The sequence below is a fragment of the Schistocerca gregaria genome, chromosome 11 (assembly GCF_023897955.1).
Source record: "Schistocerca gregaria isolate iqSchGreg1 chromosome 11, iqSchGreg1.2, whole genome shotgun sequence".
In the NCBI taxonomy this organism is placed as follows: Eukaryota; Metazoa; Arthropoda; class Insecta; order Orthoptera; family Acrididae; genus Schistocerca; species Schistocerca gregaria.
This window is the reverse complement of record NC_064930.1, coordinates 123,898,947-123,922,593: the sequence shown is the minus strand read 5'-3', so window position 1 is coordinate 123,922,593 and position 23,647 is coordinate 123,898,947. Positions and strand designations below refer to the sequence as shown.

At 45.2% G+C, this 23,647-nt stretch overlaps 1 protein-coding gene across 1 annotated transcript in view; it reads left to right on the top strand.

The window, feature by feature from the left end:
* The window catches only part of LOC126295059 (voltage-gated potassium channel subunit beta-2-like), a 1,105,917-nt gene that overhangs the window by 1,041,025 nt on the left and 41,245 nt on the right, over positions 1 to 23,647 (top strand). The window contains exons 7-9 of the mRNA XM_049987306.1: positions 10,006 to 10,213; positions 17,835 to 17,962; positions 22,075 to 22,281. Of these exons, the coding sequence (XP_049843263.1) occupies positions 10,006 to 10,213; positions 17,835 to 17,962; positions 22,075 to 22,281 (543 nt within the window). The remainder of the gene's footprint in view (positions 1 to 10,005; positions 10,214 to 17,834; positions 17,963 to 22,074; positions 22,282 to 23,647) is intronic.

Here is a 23,647-nt window from a genome sequence, read left to right as displayed (position 1 = left end):
CTCATTCTTCTGGTCTATGTGCTTATTTCTTAACATAGTCACCCTGGCGAGGAGCATGTATCTCCCAACAGGAGACTATTTCGTAGAATGTTTGACTTTGTTGATGGAGCCACAACACAGTCTCCTTTGTCTCATCAACATTATTATTATTATTATTATTATTATTATTATTATTATTATCATACAAGACAAACATTACGTTAGACTACAGCAACCTACCAACAGAATCCAGTGACATAATTCTGACCAGGGATAAATCACATATGGGGTTCCCCAAGGCTCAGTCTTAGATCCACTACTGTTTCTCATATATGTAAATGATCTGCCGTCTAATGAACGACAAGCAGAATTAGTTATTTTCGCAGATGACACCAGTATTGTAATCACTCCAAGCATACATACAGAAATGTAAGAAATAGTGAACAAAGTTCTCAAAAGTATTATTGGCTGGTTTTCTGCATATGGTCTCACCTTGAGTTTCACAAAGACACATCATATTCAGCTCTGCACTTCTAGGGGTACTGCACCAAGGATAAGTGTAACACATGGTGATGAAATAGTACATAGGATGGAAACTTTGGAATTCTTAGGTGTCCATATTGATGAAAATTTAAAATTGGAAAATGCTAATAGCATACACACATAGGGAACACACATGACACAGATCTGTAAGTCCATGGTATTGGTGATAAGTTGAGAAAACTGTCCCGAAACACATGTGCTACAAAACGCCACTGTTTCCTGCGCATGTACCGCGACATCTATATGGGATATGATCACCATGCACACGTACACAGGCCGTATAACGAGTTGTCATACTCTGAATCGGGTGGTCGAGCAACTGCTGGGGTATAGCCTACCACTCTTGCACCAGTGCCTGTCGGAGCTCCTGAAGTGTCGTAGGGGTTTGAAGATGTGCAGAGATACGTTGACCGAGAACATCGCAGACGTGCTCGATGGGGTTTAGGTCTAGAGAACAGGCAGGCCACTCCATTTGCCTGATATCTTCCGTTTCAAGGTACTCCTCCACGATGGCATCTCGGTGGGGCCGTGCATTATCATCCATCAGGAGGAAGGTGGGACCTACTGCACCCCTGAAAAGTTGGACATACTGTTGCAGGTCCTCTGTGAAAGACATGCACGGGAGTACATGCACAAATCATAATCCCACCCCACACCATGGCCTCAAAGAGGTCCCTTTCAAGGACATTAAGGGGTCAGTATCTGGTCCCTGGTTCGCGCTAGGTGAAAACCCGGCGAGAATCCTTGTTCAGACTATACCTGGACTCATCTGTGAAAATAACCTGCAACCACTGGTCCAGTGACCATGTACTGTGTTGTTGACTCCAGGCTGTACGGGCTCCCCCGTGACCAGGGGTCAGTGGAATGCACCTTGCAGGTCTCCAGGCAGATAAACCGTGTCTGTTCAGTCGTCTGTAGACTGTGTGTCTGGAGAGAACTGTTCCAGTGGCAGCAGTAAGGTTCCGAGTAAGGCTACTTGCAGTACACCGTGGCCCTCTGCGGGCACTGATGGTGAGATATCGGTCTTCTTGCGGTTTTGTACACTGTGGACGTCCCGAACTGTAGCGACTGGACACGTATCCTGTCTGCTGGAATCGTTGCCATAATCTTGAGATAGCACTAAGTGGCACACGGAGGGCCCGTGGTATGACCTGCTGTGTTTGACCAGCCTCCAATCACCCTAGTATTCTACCCCTCATAACGTCATCAGTATGTGTTTTCCAACACACAATCACCATTAGCACGCCTGAAAACGTCTGCGCACTTACTCGCTGCACCGTACTGTGACATGGACCAACACACCTCTGCATTGTGGACTGCTGGCAGCACCACCGTGGAACGGTTATACCCCGAGGTGACTGAAACCTGCAAACCGTCCCCCCTAGCGTTGTTTCACCATGTAGCATGATTATAATTTATGAGCATGAGTGTATAATGAGGTGCCAAAAATCATGGGATACCTCCTAATATCGTGTCAGACCTCCTCTTGGCTGGCATAGCGGCGTTGCATGGACTCAACAAGTCGTCGGAAGTCCCCTGCAGAAATACTGTGCTATGCTGCCTCTATAGCTGTCCGTAATTGCGACCTGTTGCCGGCGCAGGATTTCGTGCACGAGCTGACATTTCGATTATGTCCTATAAATGATCTATGGAATTCATGTCGGGCTAACTGGGTGACCAAATCATTTGTTCACATTGTCCAGAATGTTCTTCAAACCACTCGCAAATGATTGTGGCCTGAAGACGTGGTGCACTGTCGTCCATAAAAATTCCGTGGCCATTTGGGAACATGAACTGCACGAATGATCAGTACAGTTCGGCCATAGCACCCAGTCCATTCCAGGTAAATACAGCCCACAACCTCATGGAGCCATCACCAGCTTGCACATACTATGGTGACAACTTGAGTCCATAGGTTTGTCAGATCTGCACCGCAAGTGCGCGTCATTTACGACGGCGGCCGAGTTTAGGTTCGTTCTGCGCATCAGTCGCCACAAAACGCAGTCAGCCAATGAACAGAGAGCGACGTTGGCAGAGCTCGGCTGCAGTGCGGAGCGCAGACGAGTGTCTTCAATTTTAGAAACGTTCAGTCATAAATAAAGTGATAGAACAAAAGCAATGTCTTGATAGCAGACTTTCTTTTATAGAAAGTTTGGAAAAAGCATTCTCTATACCAACTGATTCATATTCTATTAATTAATTAAACCAAACAAGCAATAAGCCTCCTAATTCAGGCGATAGCAAGGAAAGGTGTTTGTATTATTCTCACTAACCGCTTTTTCGCACTAAAGATCAGTGGTAATTGTTTCTTTCCTACTGTACTTCGACGAAACGTGAGTAATTCGTAATCATACCAACAGTGTTTGTCGGTATATTGCATTATATTTTAGAGTCCTCCACGAGGTATGTTGAATGACGAGCTGCGTTAGTGTAATGGGTAATGCGTTTTGCTGCTGAACGAAAGGTTCCGAGTTCAAACCTCTTTTGGTGCTAAATATTTTCTTTATTTAAAAACAATATCGAAGTGCCTTACTTCATGAATTTTATTCGTTTGAAAGTAATTTTTTGAAATTTCTAGTGGGAACTAAAATCGACCATACAGAAAGTATGCGGTATGGACTTTTACCTCTGCAAACACTTCAAAATATCGTGCGATGGTTTACTACATTTAATGCTGCACGATAACTGCGTTGAACATCGAAACAAAACTAAGTCATTTACGGGGGGAAGGTATCAGTCAAGGAGATGTGTAAAAATCAAATTTTTGGGCCAAACACTTTTTGTGAAATCGAATGATAAAATGTGTCAAAGCAGTCGGAACACCGCGTGTCTGCACAGACGAGCAGTGCAGTGATGACAAAATGCGGGGAGCACGTCTCTGTAGCAGCGAAAGGGTTGATGCGGCCATGATGGCTTTATTTCTTAAACTGCGCGCTCCCCCCTAAACGTTAAGTTTGCGAACTATGCTATACTATGGCCCTGCTTCTCTTGGCACGTGCGTCATTTGCAACTGGCAACGCAGCAATCTCCCGCGTCTGGGCGGGCATGCGCGAACTGGCAAGATAAAAGAATTGAACTATAGAAAAGGCACCTGCTTCGGTTGTCTACTGTCATAGCCATCTGAAGCCAAATTTCGCCGCACTGTCCCACATTGGTTTCTGCGGTTATTTCACACAGTGTTGCTTGTCTGTTAGCACCAACAACTCTGTGCGAAAGCCGCTGCTCTCGTTCGTTAAGTGAAGCCCTTCACCCACTGCATTGTCTGTGCCTAAAATTTGGTATTCTCGGCACACTCTTCACACTGTGGATCTCAGAGTATTTAATTCCCTAACGATTACCGAAAGGGAATGTCCCATGCATCTAGCTCCAACTCCATGTTGCTATCAAAGTCCATTACTCGTCATACGGCCCTGATCGTGTCAGAAACCTTTTTTAGGTGAATGTATAAATGCCTATCGCTAAACAATGACTTTTAGCACGTCAGTGTAATGCAGCACCTAATACAAGGGTGGTTCGAAAAGTTCTCGGAATCACCACTAGAGGTCAGCGCTAGCGCAAAGAGTTGCTCACGTGATATTCATTGGACTGTTGCCCGTAAACACGTGCCACGTCAGTGCTCTCGGCCGAGAGCTGTGGCGGTGCCGTGGCTCTGTTGTTGTTCCCGCGTGGTGATTTACGAAGATGGAAAAAATCGAGATTCGAGCAGTGATTAAATACTTCGCAAAGAAAGGTGTGAAAGGGAAGGACATTCGTGCCGATTTCCAGAATACACTGGGGGACTCTGTTCGTTCATATTCAGCTGTTGCCAAGTGGACAACTGAATGTAAATTTGGTCAGGAGAGCTTAGATGATGATCCTAGCAGCGGTCGGCCAAGCTGCGTCATTTTAATCTTCGTTGATCCATTATGGATCATGGGACGACGGCTGGCATCAACTTCTTGATGCATTAATTTACCCACAGCCGTATGATTTGTAGAAGTTTATTTTATTTTATGAACTCCGATGTGCTACCAGTTTCGGCATACATTGATGCCATCTTTAGGCCCCTGGACAATGAGTAAAAGAAACGCACTATTACAAAAATTATAAAAAATATAGAACATACGTTAACAATTGACAGATATCATGTTAACTATGTAAGTGGCTCAAAGATATATATTGCATATCATTAAAACTATATGTAACATTAGGGCACATATGCTTTTGCCTATGCCATGTTAATAGTTTTCCCTGTTTTACTCGAGTAAAGCATGATATATAAACATATGTGTACGCTACTATTCATAAAACCGTAACACACAGTTGTAGTAGGCCATGGAACACATCAGATGTACTGCATACATTCGTATGTACATTGGAACGAGGAAGAATTTCTTTTAATAAAAATTAACTAACATAAATAACTATTAAAAGGCTTTTTTATTCCAGTCTCTGATCGCAAATGAATTCTTTATACACTCCTGGAAATGGAAAAAAGAACACATTGACACCGGTGTGTCAGACCCACCATACTTGCTCCGGACACTGCGAGAGGGCTGTACAAGCAATGATCACACGCACGGCACAGCGGACACACCAGGAACCGCGGTGTTGGCTGTCGAATGGCGCTAGCTGCGCAGCATTTGTGCACCGCCGCCGTCAGTGTCAGCCAGTTTGCCGTGGCATACGGAGCTCCATCGCAGCCTTTAACACTGGTAGCATGCCGCGACAGCGTGGACGTGAACCGTATGTGCAGTTGACGGACTTTGAGCGAGGGCGTATAGTGGGCATGCGGGAGGCCGGGTGGACGTACCGCCCAATTGCTCAACACGTGGGGCGTGAGGTCTCCACAGTACATCGATGTTGTCGCCAGTGGTCGGCGGAAGGTGCACGTGCCCGTCGACCTGGGACCGGACCGCAGCGACGCACGGATGCACGCCAAGACCGTAGGATCCTACGCAGTGCCGTAGGGGACCGCACCGCCACTTCCCTGCAAATTAGGGACACTGTTGCTCCTGGCGTATCGGCGAGGACCATTCGCAACCGTCTCCATGAAGCTGGGCTACGGTCCCGCACACCGTTAGGCCGTCTTCCGCTCACGCCCCAACATCGTGCAGCCCGCCTCCAGTGGTGTCGCGACAGGCGTGAATGGAGGGACGAATGGAGACGTGTCGTCTGCAGCGATGAGAGTCGCTTCTGCCTTGGTGCCAATGATGGTCGTATGCGTGTTTGGCGCCGTGCAGGTGAGCGCCACAATCAGGACTGCATACGACCGAGGCACACAGGGCCAACACCCGGCATCATGGTGTGGGGAGCGATCTCCTACACTGGCCGTACACCTCTGGTGATCGTCGAGGGGACACTGAATAGTGCACGGTACATCCAAACCGTCATCGAACCCATCGTTCTACCATTCCTAGACCGGCAAGGGAACTTGCTGTTCCAACAGGACAATGCACGTCCGCATGCATCCCGTGCCACCAAACGTGCTCTAGAAGGTGTAAGTCAACTGCCCTGGCCAGCAAGATCTTCGGATCTGTCCCTCATTGAGCATGTTTGGGAATGGATGAAGCGTCGTCTCACGCGGTCTGCACGTCCAGCACGAACGGTGGTGCAACTGAGGCGCCAGGTGGAAATGGCATGGCAAGCCGTTCCACAGGACTACATCCAGCATCTCTACGATCGTCTCCATGGGAGAATAGCAGCCTGCATTGCTGCGAAAGGTGGATATACACTGTACTAGTGCCGACATTGTGCATGCTCTGTTGCCTGTGTCTATGTGCCTGTGGTTCTGTCAGCGTGATCATGTGATGTATCTGACCCCAGGAATGTGTCAATAAAGTTTCCCCTTCCTGGGACAATGAATTCACGGTGTTCTTATTTCAATTTCCAGGAGTGTATGATGACCGGTTTCAGTCTGTAATGACCATCTTCAGATCTTTTTTACACCATGTCCTAAAGTGATACGGCCATAATGGCATCGTCAAAACATACAAATATAATTTTGACGATGTCATTATTGCCGTACCACTTTAAGACATGGTGTAAAAAAGATCTGAAGATGGTCATTACAGAATGAAACTGGTCATCATCTAAAGAATTCATTTGTGATCAGAGACTGGAATAAAAAAGCATTTCAAGTATTGGATCACTGTTTGTACACGCGATTATGTCGCAGTTGGTGTAAATAACTATTAACAACAGCATGACAGAAGCAGAAGCATATGTGCCCTAATGTTACATATAGTTTTAATGATATACAATATATCTCTTTGGGTCACTTACATAGTTAACGTAACACCTATCAATTGTTAACGTATGTTCTATATTTTTTTATAATTTTTATAACAGTGCATTTCTTCTACTCATTGTACAGGGGGCTGAAGATGGCATCAATGTAATGCCGAAACTGGTTGCACATAGAAGTTCATAAAATAAAATAAATTTCTACAATACATACGCCTGTTGGTAAATTATTGCATCAGGAAGATGTGTAATTAGTCCAGAAATCATTCCAAAAGTACAGAAAATAGTCATGGAGGATCGCCGATTGAACTTGCTTGAAATTGTTCACGCTTGCCTGATGTCATATGAAAGGATATGTCACACTTTAACTGAAGAATTACAAATGAAAAAAATATCTGCATGATGGGTGCCGCGACTCTTCACGCTGGATCAAAAACGCATGAGAGTGGACATATCGGAAGAATGTTTGGCCCGTTTTAGGAGAAAAAAAAGGCTTAAATGGCTCTGAGCACTGTGGGACTTAACATCTGAGGTCATCAGTCCCCTAGAACTTAGAACTACTTAAACCTAACTAACCTGAGGACATCACACACATCCATGCCCGAGGCAGGATTCGAACCTGCGACAGTGGCAGTCGCGCGGTTCCAGACTGAAGCACCTAGAACCGCTCGGCCACAACGGCCGGATAGGAGAAACGAACGAGATGTTTTGCGCCGGTTTGTGACCACAGATGAAACTTGGGTGAACATCAAGACAATGCGCGCTCTCAGACATGTGCCGTCGCCATGGCAAAATTACGCGAACTAAGATACGAATTGTTGCAACACCCAACTTATTCACCTAATATGGCTCCTTCAGACTTCCATCTCTTTCCGAAACTAAAAATTTTTCTTGGTGGACGAAGATTCACTTCAAACGAAGAATTGATAGCCAGAGTTGACAACCATTTTGCAGACATGGAGGAAACTCATTTTTGAGATGGGTTCAAGGCATTGGAACATCGTTGGACCGACTGCATTAATCTACAAGGATACTACATTGAAAACATAAAAAAAGTTTCAGTGCTGTAAGTACTTTTTTTGTATTCCGTTCTGAGAACTTTTCAAACCACCTCTGTATGTACAGTTCGTAATATTTACAAACGCTCCACAAAAGACAACCTCCTGTCTCACTACATCAAAAGCTACAGGTAATGCCGCAAACTACATATGGCGGTTTGTAGTATGTATTCCTTCACGTGATTCTAAAAATAGTGCATAGACTCAAACAGCCACCTGGGAACATCATGTGTTCTTAGGTACACTATACTCCAGGTGCAACGCTTTCCCCTACTTAATGCATTAAAATTCCAGTTAACATACTTCTCAGCCGTTTAAGTAATTCACTTTCACTTCAATTTATTTCACTTTCTGTAACTTTCAGTTTTCTCTGATCTGCTCTAATCAATTTCCCATAGTATACTGTCATACCCGTTTCACCAGCCCATATATATATATATATATATATATATATATATATATATATATATATATATATATATATATATATATGGAGGAAACTCATTTTTGAGATGGGATCAAGGCATTGGAAAATATATATATATATATATATATATATATATATATATATATATATATATATATATGGGCTGGTGAAATTACACGAACTATGATGAATTGTTGCCACACCCGCCTTACTCACCTAATATGGCTGCGTCAGTCATCCATATCCAAAACTAAAAATTTCTCCTGTGGGACGAAGATTCACTTCAGAACGAAGAATTGATAGCCAAAGTTGCCTATATATATGAGATGCAAAAATAAAGTAATGGGACAGGTGTGAAAAAAAATGTTGGTTACCGCTTGGGCAAGTTAAGTGTTGTCTCCTTCAAAGTAGTTCCCTTCTGATTGCACACATTTTTTTCCAGCGCTTCTGCCATTGATGGTAACATTTCTGGAACTCATCTTCTGTAGTAGCCTTCATGACCCTCGTCACAGCTTTTTGGACATCTCGTGTTGTTTGAAAATTGTGTCCCTTTACCGCCGTTTTGACTCCTGGAAATAGAAAAAAGTCGCACTGAGCGATATCTGGCGAATAAGGTGGCTGTGGTAGTACTGGAATTTGTTTTGAGGTTAAAAATTTCTGTACTGGCAGAGCAGTCTGGGATGGCGCATTATCGTGATGCAGAATGCAATCATCAGCAACGTCGCATGGACACGGAGAACTCTTTCATGAAATCTTTCTAAAATTTCGTTGTAGTAATATTGGGTAACTGTTTGTCCAGAATCACCCACTCTTTATGAACAATTTCCTTGGAATCAAAGAAGCACACAAGAATGCATTTCCTTTTGACTTTGCCATGCGTTTTTTGGTCTGGGTGATCCCTTTGAGCGCCGAACTTAGGCGTTTTGTGTCTGAATCGTACTGAAAGAACTAACTTTCACCACCAGAGATAACACGGCTCAACAATTCCGAATTGATTTCGATTTGCTCTAACAGATCCAACTGCCACATTTCCGTGACGAGACACTCAAACTTTATTACAGCACAACTCACGACTGAGCAGTTGCATCGATGTGCTGCTTGGACTAGAAGCAGCTTATAGACCAAGGGAAAAGATGATGTGCCTACGCAAGCATGCATGGCTGCCGCATCTTGCAAAGAAAATTAGTCTCATTACTTTATTGCCGCACCTGATATATATGTTCTTTTGAACTGGTATAATTCTCTATCACAACAGGATAACGCAACATTCTCGAAAATTCTGGGAAATTCTAGAACACTCTGGGACATCTTCAAACCTTCTGGAAGAATCTCAAAATTCTCAAGGACCGTAGATTAGTCCGAAGCGCTTTGGAATGCCGACATTTTGGAACATTCTGGAAGGAACATGCTGGCCAATCTCAGCCATTTCGGCTCGCCATTCCCAGATGGTTCACCGAGTTCCCTCATGAAGTCTTTTGGTGTGATGCCCTCTTTTACACCCTTATCTTCGAACCGAATGTGTGCAGTTCTGACGGTAACCTTTTTCAGAGATGGTGGATAGAGGAGTGCCGCACTACAGAAGACCCATGGGACTGTGCGGGCAGGTTCCACAGTTATAGCTGCACGCAGGGGCGAGCCAGACTTACATTTTTGGACATACTGACTACCGACGCAGCTGTGACAGCGCAAAGTGGAACATTTTTGGCCTGATACGTGTGATCACGGCTTTTGCTACGAACGCTCACGCCTTTCTCCCTCTTTCTCTGTGGACAGGCACCTGGGTGACGTTCAGCTCCGGCGTGACGGAGGAGGCGGCCGAGCAGATCGTGCTGCTCGCCTACGACTCGGGCATCAACGTGTTCGACCTCTCCGAGGCTTACAGCGGGCCGCGCGCCGAGCTGGAGCTAGGGCGCATCCTCCAGCGGCATGGCTGGAAGCGCTCCTCCTACATCGTCACCACCAAGATCTACTGGAACACCAAGTGCGTACCGCTCCAGGCGCTCCACGCCGGCACCCACTGACAAATCCTCCTTGCACTCATACAGTTACACAACAAGAGCATAACTGATTCGATCCACTTCCTCTCCATTTTTTTTTTAAATCGAAGGTACATACATCAAGATACATACCTTCGTCCACCAGACTCAGACAGCCGTAGACACGGGTTCCCAGGTAGATGCCGTGTCACTTGACTTCCGCAAGGCGTTCGATACAGTTCCCCACAGTCGTTTAATGAACAAAGTAAGAGCGTACGGACTATCAGACCAATTGTGTGATTGGATTGGAGAGTTCCTACATAACAGAACGCAGCATCTCATTCTCAATGGAGAGAAGTATGAGTGATTTCAGGTGTGCCGCAGCGGAGTGTTGTAGGACCGTTGCTATTCAAAATATACATTAATGACCTTGTGGATGACATCGGAATTACACTGAGGCTTTTTGCGGATGATGCTGTGGTATATCGAGAGGTTGTAACAATGGAAAATTGTACTGAAATGCTGAAGGATCTGCAAAGAATTGACGCATGGTGCAGGGAATGGCAATTGAATCTCAATGTAGACAAGTGTAATGTGCAGTGTAATGTGCAGAAAGAAAGATCCCTTATCATTTAGCTACAATATATCAGGTCAGTAACAGGAAGGAGTTAATTCCATAAATTATCTGGGAGTAGGCACTGGTAGTGATTTAAAATGGTGTGACCATATAAAATTAATCGTCGGTAAAGCAGATGCTACATGAGATTCATTGGAAGAATCCCGAGGAAATGCAGTCCGAAAACAAAGGAAGTAGGTTACAGTACGCTTGTTCACCCGCTGCTTGAATACTGCTCACCAGTGTGGGATCCGTACCAGATGGGGTTGATTGAAGAGATATAGAAGATCCAACGGAGAGCAGCGCGCTTTGTTTCAGGATCATTTAGTAATCGCGAAAGCTTTACGGAGATGATAGATAAACTACAGTGGAAGACTCTGCGGGAGAGACTCTCAGTAGCTCGGTATAGGCTTTTGTTGAAGTTTCGAGAACATTCCTTCACCGAGGAGTCAAGTAGTATATTGCTCCCTCCTACGTATATCTCGCGAAGAGACCGTGAGTATAAAATCAGAGAGACTAGAGCTCACACAGAGCCATACCGACAATCCTTCTTTCCACGAACAATACGAAACTGGAACAGAAGAGAGAACCGATAGAGGTACTTAAGGTACCCTCCGCCACAAACCGTCAGGTGGCTTGCGGAGTGCGGATGTAGATGTAGACGTAGAAAATGTTTTGCATTGCCAGAGTTCCGGATACTGTACAGCAAATTCGAATAGAAATCAATATAAACATCATTTTCGTCCTTTTTGTTGCTCATGAAAACCACACATTGCATGTCGCTCCATCATACAGCGAGAACTTCATAGGTGGTGGTCCAGATTGCTGTACACACCGGTATCTCTAATACCCCGTAGCACGTCATCTTGCATTGATGCGTGCCCGTATTCGTCGTGGTGTACTATCCACAAGTTCATCAAGGCACTGTTGCTCCATATTCTCCCACTCCCTAATGACGATTCGGCGCAGAACCCTCAGAGTGGTTGGTGGGTCATGTCGTCCATAAAAAGCCCTTTTCAAACTATCCCAGGCATGTTCTATAGGGTTCATGTCTGGAGAACATGCTGGCCACTCTATTCGAGCGATGTGGTTATCCTGAAGGAAGTCATTTGCGACATGTGCACGATGGGGCCGCGAATTGTCGTCCACGAAGACGACTGCCTCTCCAATATGCTGCCGATACGGTTGCACTATCGGTCGGAGGATTTTATTTCATATCAGGAAACTTTCTACATCTACATCTACATCCATACTCCGCATGCCACTTGACGGTGTGTGCCGAAGGGTACCCTGAGTACCTCTATCGGTTCTCCCTTCTATTCCAGTCTCGTATTGTTCGTGGAAAGAAGGATTGTCGGTATGCCTCTGTGTGGGCTCTAATCTCTCTGATTTTATCCTCATGGTCTCTTCGCGAGATATACGTAGGAGGGAGCAATATACTGCTTGACTCTTCGGTGAAGGTATGTTCTCGAAACTTCAACAGAAGCCCGTACCGAGATACTGAGCGTCTCTCCTGCAGAGTTTATCTATCATCTCGGTAACACTTTCGCGATTACTAAATGATGCTGTAGCGATCGGGCTGCTCTCCGTTGGATCTTCTCTCTCTCTCTCTCTTCTATCAACCCTATCTGGTACGGAACCCACACTGCCGAGCAGTATTCGAGCAGTGGGCGAACAAGAGTACTGTAACGTACTTCCTTTGTTTTCGGACTGCATTTCCTTAGGATTCTTCCCATGAATCTCAGTCTGGCATCTGCTTTACCGACGATCAACTTTATATGATCATTCCATTTTAAATCAGTCCTAATGCGTATCCCAGATAATTTATGAAATTAACTGCTTCCAGTTGCTGACCTGCTATATTGGAGCTAAATGATAAGGGATCTATCTTTCTTTGTATTCGCAGCACATTACACTTGTCTACATTGAGGTTCAATTGCCATTCTCTGCACCATGTGTCAATTTGTTGCAGATCCTCCTGCATTTCAGTACAATTTTCCATTGTTACAACCTCTCTATGTACTACAGCAATATCGGCAAAAAGCCTGATATTGCGGTTGAGAATGGAACCACTAAAAGAAAAATCAAGACACGTCCATAGGATTTGTCGACCCCGAAAAAGCGTTCGACAATGTAAAATGGTGCAAGGCGTTCGAAATCCTGAGAAAAATGGGGGTAAGCTATAGCGAGAGACGGATAGTATACAATAAGTACAAGAGCCTAGCGGAAATAATAAGAGTGAACGAGCAAGAAGGAAGTGCTCGGATTTAGAAGGGTGTAAGACAGGCATGTAGTCTTTCACCCCTACTGTCGAAACTGTACATTGAAGAAGCAATGATGAAAATAAAAGAAAGGTTCAGGAATCGCATTAAAATTCAAGGTGAAAGGACTTCGGTGATACAATTCACTGATGACATTGGTATCCTGAGTGAAAGTAAAGAAAAAGTACAGGATCTGCTGAATGGGATCAACAGTCTAATGAGTTCAGATTATGGACTGGGAGTAAATCGAAGAAAGACGAAAGTAATGAGGAGCAGTAGAAATGAGAACAGCGACAAACGTAACGTCGGATTGATGGTCACGAAATGGATGAAGTTAAGAAATTATGCTACCTAGTGAGCAAAATGATCATTGATAGACGGAGCAAGGAGTACATCAGAAGCAGACCAGCATTGGCAGAAAGGGCATTCTTGGGCAAGAGAAGTCTACTAATGTCAAACATAGAACTTAACTTGAGGAAGAAATTTGTAAGCGTTTACGTTTGAAGCATAGCATTGTACGATAGTGTAACATGGACGGTGGGAAAACCGGTGTAGCGTATATGCAACCAATATGTGGGGTTCCTACAACTAATACGCCTATGTTCATCTGTGAGAATGAACTGGATAAGCAACCTCAGCTGTCAGAAAACGAAATCTAACCTGCATAACACTGTTTGCATGTTGTATGAGAGTCAGTTTCACTGTCATTTAAACCCTCGACATATCGTTACATGAAAAACTTAAAACTAACATTCGGTTAAGCTATCTGACTGCGTATTTGAATAAGGGAAGTATTGAATAGGATTGAGGAGAAGAGAAGTTTGTGGCACAACTTGACCAGAAGAAAAGATCGGTTGGTAGGACATGTTCTGAGGCATCATGGGATCACCAATTTAGTATTGGAGGGCAGCGTGGAGGGTAAAAATCGTAGAGGGAGACCAAGAAATGAATACATTAAGCAGATTCAGAAGGATGTAGGCTGCAGTAGGTACTGGGAGATGAAGAAGCTTGCACAGGATAGAGTAGCATGGAGAGCTGCATCAAACCAGTCTCAGGACTGAAGACCACAACAACAACAACAACATTTGAATAAGAATTTACAAGTGATGCAGAATATGCCTTGTACAGCGGAATTTACTGGGTTAGAGAACGTGACATGTTGTGGTGTGTCAGTGTCTCTGTTTTGCCCTAAGTTTTGCACTCACCTCTTGTCCATGTGGTTTACACTGCAGTCATGGACTGTGCAGCTGGTCCCGGCGGAGGTTCGAGTCCTCCCTCGGGCATGGGTGTGTCTGTTTGTCCTTAGGATAATTTAGGTTAAGTAGTGTGTAAGCTTAGGGACTGATGACATTATCAGTTAAGTCTCATAAGATTTCATACACATTTTTTCCATGTGGTTTGCAGTAATTCGCAGCAGCATGTAGCACCCAGCGGCTAAGGCTTTTTCTTACTAAGAGTGAATTTAATGAGGAGTTTGCTTGGGTGCTGTTAGCTAGTAAATAACTTGTGAAACGGGATTTCATAAGTTAAGTCTATTTAAAACTTCAGAATCATCATAAACAATAACAGATGATGACAGTGACAATGATATAGGTATCAATAATGGCTGAATGCCAGATCAACTAATAATTTCAATTTCAAAGTTACATTAACATTTCATAAACCACAGCAAATTTATGAATTAAAAATGGTTCAAATGGCTCTGAGCACTATGGCACTTAACATCTGCGGTCATCTCTGGTCATCAGTCCCATAGAACTTAGAACTACTTAAACCTAACTAACCTAAGGACATCACACACATCCATGCCCGACGCATGATTCGAACCTGCGACAGTAGCGGTCACGCGGTTCCAGACTGAAGCGCTTAGAACCGCTCGGTCACAGCGGCCGGCATTTATGAATTAGATATGGAGAATAATTATTGTTAGTTCGAGGATAAGGAAGCTTCTTTCACGGACAAGCAAAACGTGGGATTATTGCAAAGTCGGTCTAGCAATTACGAGCCTAACACTGCAATTGCTTTTGCGCTATGCTTGCGAGTTTTACCCTGAATTTCCATCTTCAAGCGTAGTTGAGCCACCTAAATCTCTCCTGGCTTTATAAATGAAATCGCACCTTGAGTGTGGTAAGATCTGCCATCACCGGCGTGACGGAAGCGTGACACGTCTTCTGTCCCTGAGCTCTCGACCGATACCACTGCTTCCACTGTCGCAGCCAGACCTCGTCTCACGACAATGCTTAGAGTCGCTCCCATGTTTCGGCCTTAGATTGTTATATCGATATCTGAGACTCAGACGTCAAGAAGGCTCCGACTTCAAGAAGAATATAGTAATTCCAATCCCAAAGAAAGCAGGCGTTGCCAGATGTGAAAATTACCGAACTATCAGTTGAATAAGTCACAGTTGCAAAATACCAACGCAAATTCTTTACAGACGAATGGAAAAACTGGTAGAAGCCGATATGGTGAAGATCAGTTTGGATTGCATAGAGATATTGGAATACGTGAGGCAATGCTGACCCTACGACTTATCTTAGAAGATGGATTAAGGAAACGCAAACTTACGTTTCTAGCATTTGTAGACTTAGTGAAAGCTTTTGACAATGTTGACTGGAATACCCTTTAAAATTCTGAGGATGACAGGGCTAAAATACAGGGAGCGAAAGGCTATTTATAATTTGTACAGAAAGCAGATGGCAGTTATAAGAGTCGAGGGATATGAAAGGGAAGCAGTGGTGGGGAAGGGAGTGAGACAGGGTTGTAGCCTCTCCCCGATGTTATTCAATCTGTATATTGAGCAAGCAGTAAAGGAAACAAAAGAAAAATTCGGAGTAGGTATTAAAATCCATGGAGAAGAAATAAAAACTTTGAGGTTTGCCGATGACATTGTAATTCTGCCAGAGACAGCAAAGGACTTGGAAGAGCAGTTGAACGGAATGGATAGTGTCTTGAAAGGAGGATATAACATGAACATCAACAAAAGCAAAACGATGATAATGGAATGTAGTCGAATTATGTCGGGTGATGCTGAGGGAATTAGATTAGGAAATGAGACACTTAAAGCAGTAAAGGAGTTTTGCTAATTGGGGAGCAAAATAACTGATGATGGTCGAAGTAGAGAGGATATAAAATGTAGACTGGCAATGGCAACGAAAGCGTTTCTGAAGAAGAGGAATTTGTTAACATCGAGTATAGTTTTAAATGTCAGGAACTCGTTTCTGAAAGTATTTTTTTGGAGTGTAGCCATGTATGGAAGTGAATAATGGACGATAAATAGTTTGGACAAGAAGAGAACAGAAGCTTCCGAAATGTGGTGCTACAGAAGAATGCTGAAGATTAAATGCGCAGATCACATAACTAATGAGGAGGTATTGAACAGAATTGAGGACAAGAGGAATTTGTGGCACAACTTGACTAGAAGGAGGGATCGGTTGGTAGGACATGTTCTGAGGCATCAAGGAATCACAAATTTAGTATTGGAGGGCAGTGTGGAAGGTAAAAATCGTAGAGGGAGACCAAGAGATGACTACACTAAGCAGATTCAGAAGGATATAGGTTGCAGTAGGTACTGGGAGATGAATAAGCTTGCACAGGATAGAGTAGCGTGGAGAGCTGCATCAAATCAGTCTCAGGACTGAATACCACAACAACAACAACAACAACAACATCTGAGGGCTTACACGCTGCAACGAATAGCGTTAAGTTGATTATACCGTTTTATGTAATGGAGAGTTCTGACACACTCTTTACACCAGAACAGAAGAGAATCAAAGTATTTGAAGAAGAATGTTGAAAATTTGGTGGAGTGATAAGATAAGAAATGAGGAGGTTCTGCACAGAATTGGAGAGGAAAAGAGAATGTGGAAAACACTGAGAAGGAGAAGGGGAAGGATGTAAGACATGTGTTAAGATATCAGGGAATGACTTCCATGGTACTAGAGGGAGCTGTAGAGGACAAAAACTGCAGAGGAAGACAGAGATTGGAATACAATCTGGGCATAATTAAGGGCGTAGGTCGCAAGTGCTACTTTGAGATGAAGAGGTTGGCACAGGAGAGGAATTCGTGGGAGGCCGCATCAAACCGGGTGAAAGACTGGTGACTCAAAAAAAAAAAAAAAAAAAATAAATAAAGGGCCAGTACTTCTTTGGTTGTCATCCGCCCCACCCTTACAACACAGGGGTAAGTCGACGATATTCACTGCCCCATTTTGCTGCCCTTCATAGCAAGCCATCCTGAGCGTACATTTCAGCAAGATAATGCCCGCCCTCACACAGCAAGACTTTTATTGCTTGCCAAACCTTACCTCGGTCAATAAGGTTGCCGGATCTCTCCCAAATGGAGAACGTTTGTTGCTTTATGGGCAGCACTCTCCAAGTATCGGCATTTTGATGATCTAAAGCTCCAGTTGGACAAAGTTTGGCACAACATCACTCACGACGACATCCAACAACTCTACCAATCAATGCCAAGCCCAATAGCTGCTTGCATAACGGCCACAGGAGGAATAACACGTTACTGCCTTGCTCAATTTGTTAAGCTCTTTCTCTTGCATAAATCATCCAATTTTTCTGCAACTGTATTTATTTTTTGTCTGTACATGTATACCACATCTATCAATTTTCATGCCATTCGCATAATTCCTCTGTGGTGGGTCATTTTTTACTTTTTTAATTTTATTTCTTCGAACGTAGTCATTGCCATGTGAGCCCCACTGAAGGAAAGTTGGTCTGTTTGGTTCGGTTTTGCAGGTCTGACGAGCGCGGCCTGTCCCGGAAGCACGTGATCGAGTCCGTGAAGGCGTCTCTGCAGCGCCTGCAGCTCACCTACATAGACGTCGTCATCGTGCACAAGGCCGACCCCATGTGCCCCATGGAAGGTGCGTAGCGGCTGCTGCAGTAGTGAATACTGGCTGGTTACTCATTCATCCAGGCATCGCGGGTGGTGCCTATACTGCTGAAAGCTGTGAATCTCCAACTGGTTAAATTCTCGAGTACTACAGATCTTTTTGTAAGCAAAGCACTCCGTCTTCAGGCCACAAGTGGCCTACTGGGACCATCCGACCGCCGTATCATCCTCAGCTGAGGATGTGGATATGAGGAGCTCGTGGTCAGCACACCGCTCTCCCGGTCGTTATGATGGTTTTCTGTGACCGGAGCCGCTACTATTCGGTCGAGTAGCTCCTCAGTTGGGATCACGACGCTAAGTGCACCCCGAAAAATGGCAACAGCGCATAGAGGCCCGGATGGTCAACATCCAAGTGCCGGCCACGCCCGACAGCGCTTAACGGGAACCAGTGTATCCAATGCAGCAACGCCGTTGCCCTGATTTTTTTTATCCTCTTCAGTTAAGTTTCCGGCAGTAGTCCTATCTGTCTCATGTAGTTGTTGTTGTTGTGGTCTTCAGTCCTGGGACTGGTTTGATGCAGCTCTCCATGCTACTCTATCCTGTGCATGCCTCTTCATCTCCCTGTACCTACTGCAGCCTACATGCATCTGAGTCTACTTAGTGTATTCATCTCCTGCTCTTCCTCTACGAGTTTTACCCTCTACGCTGCCCTCCAATACTAAATTGGTGATCCCTTGATGCCTCAGAACATGTCCTACCTACCGATCCCTTCTTCTAGTCAAGTTGTGCCACAAACTCCTCTTCTCCCCAATTCAATACCTCCTCATTAGTTATGTGATCTACCCATCTAATCTTCAGCATTCTTCTGTAGCACCACATTTCGAAAGGTTCTATTCTCTTCTTGTCCAAACTATTTATCGTCCATGTTTCACTTCCATACATGGCTACACTCCATACAAATACTCTCAGAAGCGACTTCCTGACACTTAAATCTATACTCGATGTTAATAAATTTCTCTTCTTCAGAAACGCTTGCTTTCCTTGCCATTGCCAGTCAAGACTTCATATCCTCTCTACTTCGACCATCATCAATTATTTTGCTCCCCAAACAGCAAAACATCTACTACTTTAAGTGTCTCATTTCCTAACCTAATGGCCCCAGCACCACCCGACTTATTTCGACAACCTGTTCTTCCATTTGTCTATAAAGAATCCATCTTACAGTTTTGCAGCCGTGGCTTATTAAACTGATAGTTCGGTAATTTTCACACTTTTCAAGACCTGCTTTCTTTGGGATTGGGATTATTACGCCCTTCTTGAAGTCTGAGGGTATTTCGCCTGTCTCATTCATCTTGCTCTCCAGATGGTAGAGTTTTGTCATGGCTGGCTCTCCCAAGGCTATCAGTAGTTGTAATGGAATGTTGTCTACTCCTGGGGCCTTGTTTCGGCTTCGCTCTTTCAGTTCTCTCTCTCATTTCATGTTCATCTACGTCCTCTTTCATCTCCATAATATCGCCTTCAAGTACATCGCCCTTGTATAGACCCTCTATGTACTCCTTACACCTTTCTGCTTTCCCTTCTTTGCTTAGCACTGGTTTTCCATCTGAGCTATTGATATTCATATAAGTTGTTCTCTTTTTTCCAATGGTCTCTTTAATTTTCCTGTAGGGAGTGTCTATCGTACTCCTAGTGATATATGCCTCCACGTCTGAGCCGTGGATTTAAACTTTCAAAACATTTTCTTAAAGAATTTACTTTATTTACTAGCAATTCATTAAGAACATTGACCCATTTAATCAGACTTTGCGAGCAGGGAAGTGGTTGATGAGACAAATTAAATTTTTTTTAAATGGAAAAGTTTTTATTCCTAAAAGCCCTTCTTAAAAAAAAAGAAAAAAAGATTTAAAATTATAGTCAGAATGCACCCTGTAAAAATCGAGTTACAATTTTTTCTGAGGCAGAAATAACAATCTTTTTTTTTATAGTATGAGCTTTCGGGCTGAGATCCTTGCCGCTCCCTTTTAACACGGCCGTAGTCATGACCGCTCACAACGTCCTCCGAAAAGCTACAGGTGCAAACCTGCAACACACCAGATTACTTTCAACTAAAAATTTTTACAACTCACACAAACACATAAACTATGCACCCCGTAGGAGGGATGGAAATGGTACAAAACACTCACATTGAAAATTATTTGTCATCGAAAGTGGAACTTGTTTTTAAAAGAAAACTCTTACGGTTGAATGGTGGCGACTTTATATACTAAAATGACCACTTAAATAACAAGCCATGAAATGCAGTCTTATATAAAATGCACAAACTTGCTCTACTTTACAGATATACCAACTCGCAAGATGATAAGCAAGATAAAAGCATATTCACGAATTCGGCCTTTTACACCTTAAGCAATAAATTCGTTAACACCGAATCCGACAAACATGACAGAGGCAGCTATTAACGTACGGCAGACCGACAGACAGAGAGACAGACAGACAGACACTAACTGCCTAACAAACGCGGACGAGAGACAAACGAACAAGCTGGGAGACGATAGACTGACCAACAACACAAGTAGAATTTAACAAGTAACTGAAACAACATATCACTAACCACTTAAGTTGTAATAAACTGCGATTTCTCGAGAAGACCTGGCGCAGCACCCCCAAATCGCTCTCCCGAACCGTCCGCTGCCAGCCGCTTCAGCGGACGCAGGAAGGCGCGCCGGTCTCCTGCCTCACGGCGTCGCAGCTCGCGCCGGCCAGACCGACGTCGTGGGTTGACTCCTGCTGCTCTCGTTCACTGCCCCTCGCTATACGGCGCGACCCACTGGACTCACGTGCCGACGCTCAAGGCGGACAAGTCGTCTCGTGTCTCAGTGCGAGACCGACCAACCGACCGATCCAACCGCCAATGACCATCGCCTGAACAAACTGGAGCAGACTGGCGGCCTAACACATAGTGGCACTCCGGGCGACAGACAGACACTGACTGCAACACACTGATCCGGATGATCAGCTGACCAGACTCCCCCTTTAGCGAGCTCATAGTGCCCCTTAAACGCACGCGGACAGGCAACCTTTCCCCTTTCCCACCAGAGGGAGACACCAAAGCTGCGACTGCCACAGCGGCGCCACCGCCAGAAACGCAGGACGACTGCTTCACTCTACGCGCTGCGGCGTGCTCTTCAAAACAGCAAATCTTACCACGGCTCAACGTCCTTATATTTGTCCTCTAGCCATCCTTGCTTATCCGCTTTGCACTTCCTGTCGATCTCATTCTTGACACGTTTGTATTGCTTTTTGCTTACTTCATTTACTGCACACTGTCTACTGTGGTGTCACCGCCAGACACCACACTTGCTAGGTGGTAGCCTCTAAATCGGCCGCGGTCCGGTAGTATACGTCGGACCCGCGTGTCGCCACTATCAGTGATTGCAGACCGAGCGCCGCCACACGGCAGCTCTAGAGAGACGCCCTAGCACTCGCCCCAGTCGTACAGCCGACTTTGCTAGCGATGGTTCACTGACTTCTACGCTCTCATTTGCCGAGACGATAGTTAGCATAGCCTTCAGCTACGTTATTTGCTACGACCTAGCAAGGCGCCAGTATCCGTACTATAGCTATTGTGAATCATGTACCATAAAGAGCGACCTTCTCCATTAATGGATTAAAGTTAAGTATTCCACCAGCTACGTTTTTCTCAATTCTAATTCCCTTGTCATGTTCCAGACCTCACGCCAGCCTGCGTGAGTTAAAACGCGTGCATATCGGCCTCCTGTAGTAACCCTGGTTGAGTCTCCTGCCAACCACAACAGTCTACCATACTGTTTTCAAAAGCACGATGAGGTGCTTATTTTGTGTATTTCTTTGCTCCGTTATCGAAAGCGTGTGCTTTGTTATACTTGTCTCTACAGTAATATGCGGTCGTTTATTTGCAGCTATTGTGGTAGCAAGTCAAAAACTAATTGTTATTGCTCAGTAGCTTAGAAATCGCTATCGTCTGTTGTGTGTATAGTGGGTGCTGTTTCACCATCGCTAGTGCAGTGTAGCCAACCTAACATCGCAAGTGCAGCGTTTGGCCGGCGCAGGTACGCTCCAGAGGGTCCCGAGCAGCTGAGTCCAGTGCCTGCTTGCGTGTTGCAGAGGTGGTGCGCGCCATGAACCACGTGATCAGCCAGGGCTGGGCCATGTACTGGGGCACAGCGCGCTGGACCCCCGTCGAGGTCATGGAGGCCTACACCAACTGCCGGCAGTTCAACTGCGTGACGCCCATCTGCGAGCAGGCCGAGTACCACATGTTCTGCCGCGACAAGACCGAGCTCTACATGCCGGAGCTCTACAACAAGATAGGTGAGCGCCGGCGCCAGCCGCTCCCGGCGAGTCCTCAGCGCTGGGGTGTGCTGAGCCAGGCAGGTGGATGGTCGGTTCATTTGGGGGAGCGGACCAAAAGGCGAGGTCGTCACTCCTGTCCAAGGAACCATCCCAGCATGTGCCTGAAGCGATTTAGGGAACTCGTGGGAGACCTAAACCAGGATGGCCCAACACGGGTCTGGACTGTCGTCCTCCCGAGTGAGAGTCCAGTGTGCTAATTCCAGAGGGAGAATACGTTTTGCGTGGCTTGGGAGAACTTGCCAAATATGACCGATGCTACTTCAGCTAATAGCATAGGCGCTCGCTTAACTCTCATAACGTTCATTTGAGTAGTGATCACATCCAGTCACCATCTCGCGAATGTGTGCAGCCGAGACACTCTCATGAGTCATGACTGGCCGAAAGCTATTCGAGTGCTGACCAATGGATGGCCACAACTAGTCTCTCCCTCTGGAATTAGCACACTAAATGTCTTCAGGCTGATGCCAGGATGGTTCCTTTGAAAGGACACAGTTGACTTCCCTTATCCGATGGGAGTGACGACATCGCCATTTCTTCTGACGATTCCAAAGCTATTAATAATCTTACCACAATGAGATTTTCACTCTGCAGTGGAGTGTGCGCTGATATGAAACTCCCTGGCAGATTAAAACTGTGTGCCGGACCGAGACTCGAACTCAGGACCATTGCCTTTCGCGGGCAAGTGCTCTACTAACTGAGGTACCCAAGCACGACTCACGCCCTGTCCTCACAGCTCTACTTTGGCCAGTACCTCATCTCCTACTTTACAAACTTTACAGAAGCTCTCCTGCGAACCTTGCAGGACTAGCACTCCTGAAAGAAAGGATATTGCGGAGACACGGCTTAGCCATAGCCGAGGGGATGTTCCCAGAATGAGATTTTCACTCTGCAGCGGAGTGTGCGCTGATATGAATCTTCCTGGCAGAGCTTGGTAGAGCGCTTGCCCGCGAAATGCAAAGGTCCCGAGATCGAGTCTCGGTCCGGCACGCAGTTTTAATCTGCCAGGAAGTTTCATATCAGCGCACACTCCGCTGCAGAGTGAAAATTTCATTCTATATAGAAACATCCCCCAGGCTGTGGCTAAGCCATGTCTCCGCAGTATCCTGTCTTCCAGGAGTGCTAGTCCTGCAAGGTTAGCAGGAGAGCTTCTGTGAAGTTTGGAAGGTAGGAGACGAGGTACTGGCGGAAGTAAAGCTGTGAGGACGGGGCGTGAGTCGTGCTTGGGTGGCTCAGTTGGTAGAGCGCTTGCGAGCGAAAGGCAAAGGTCCCGAGTTCGAGTCTCGGTCCGGCACACAGTTTTAATCTGCCAGGAAGTTTCATTAAT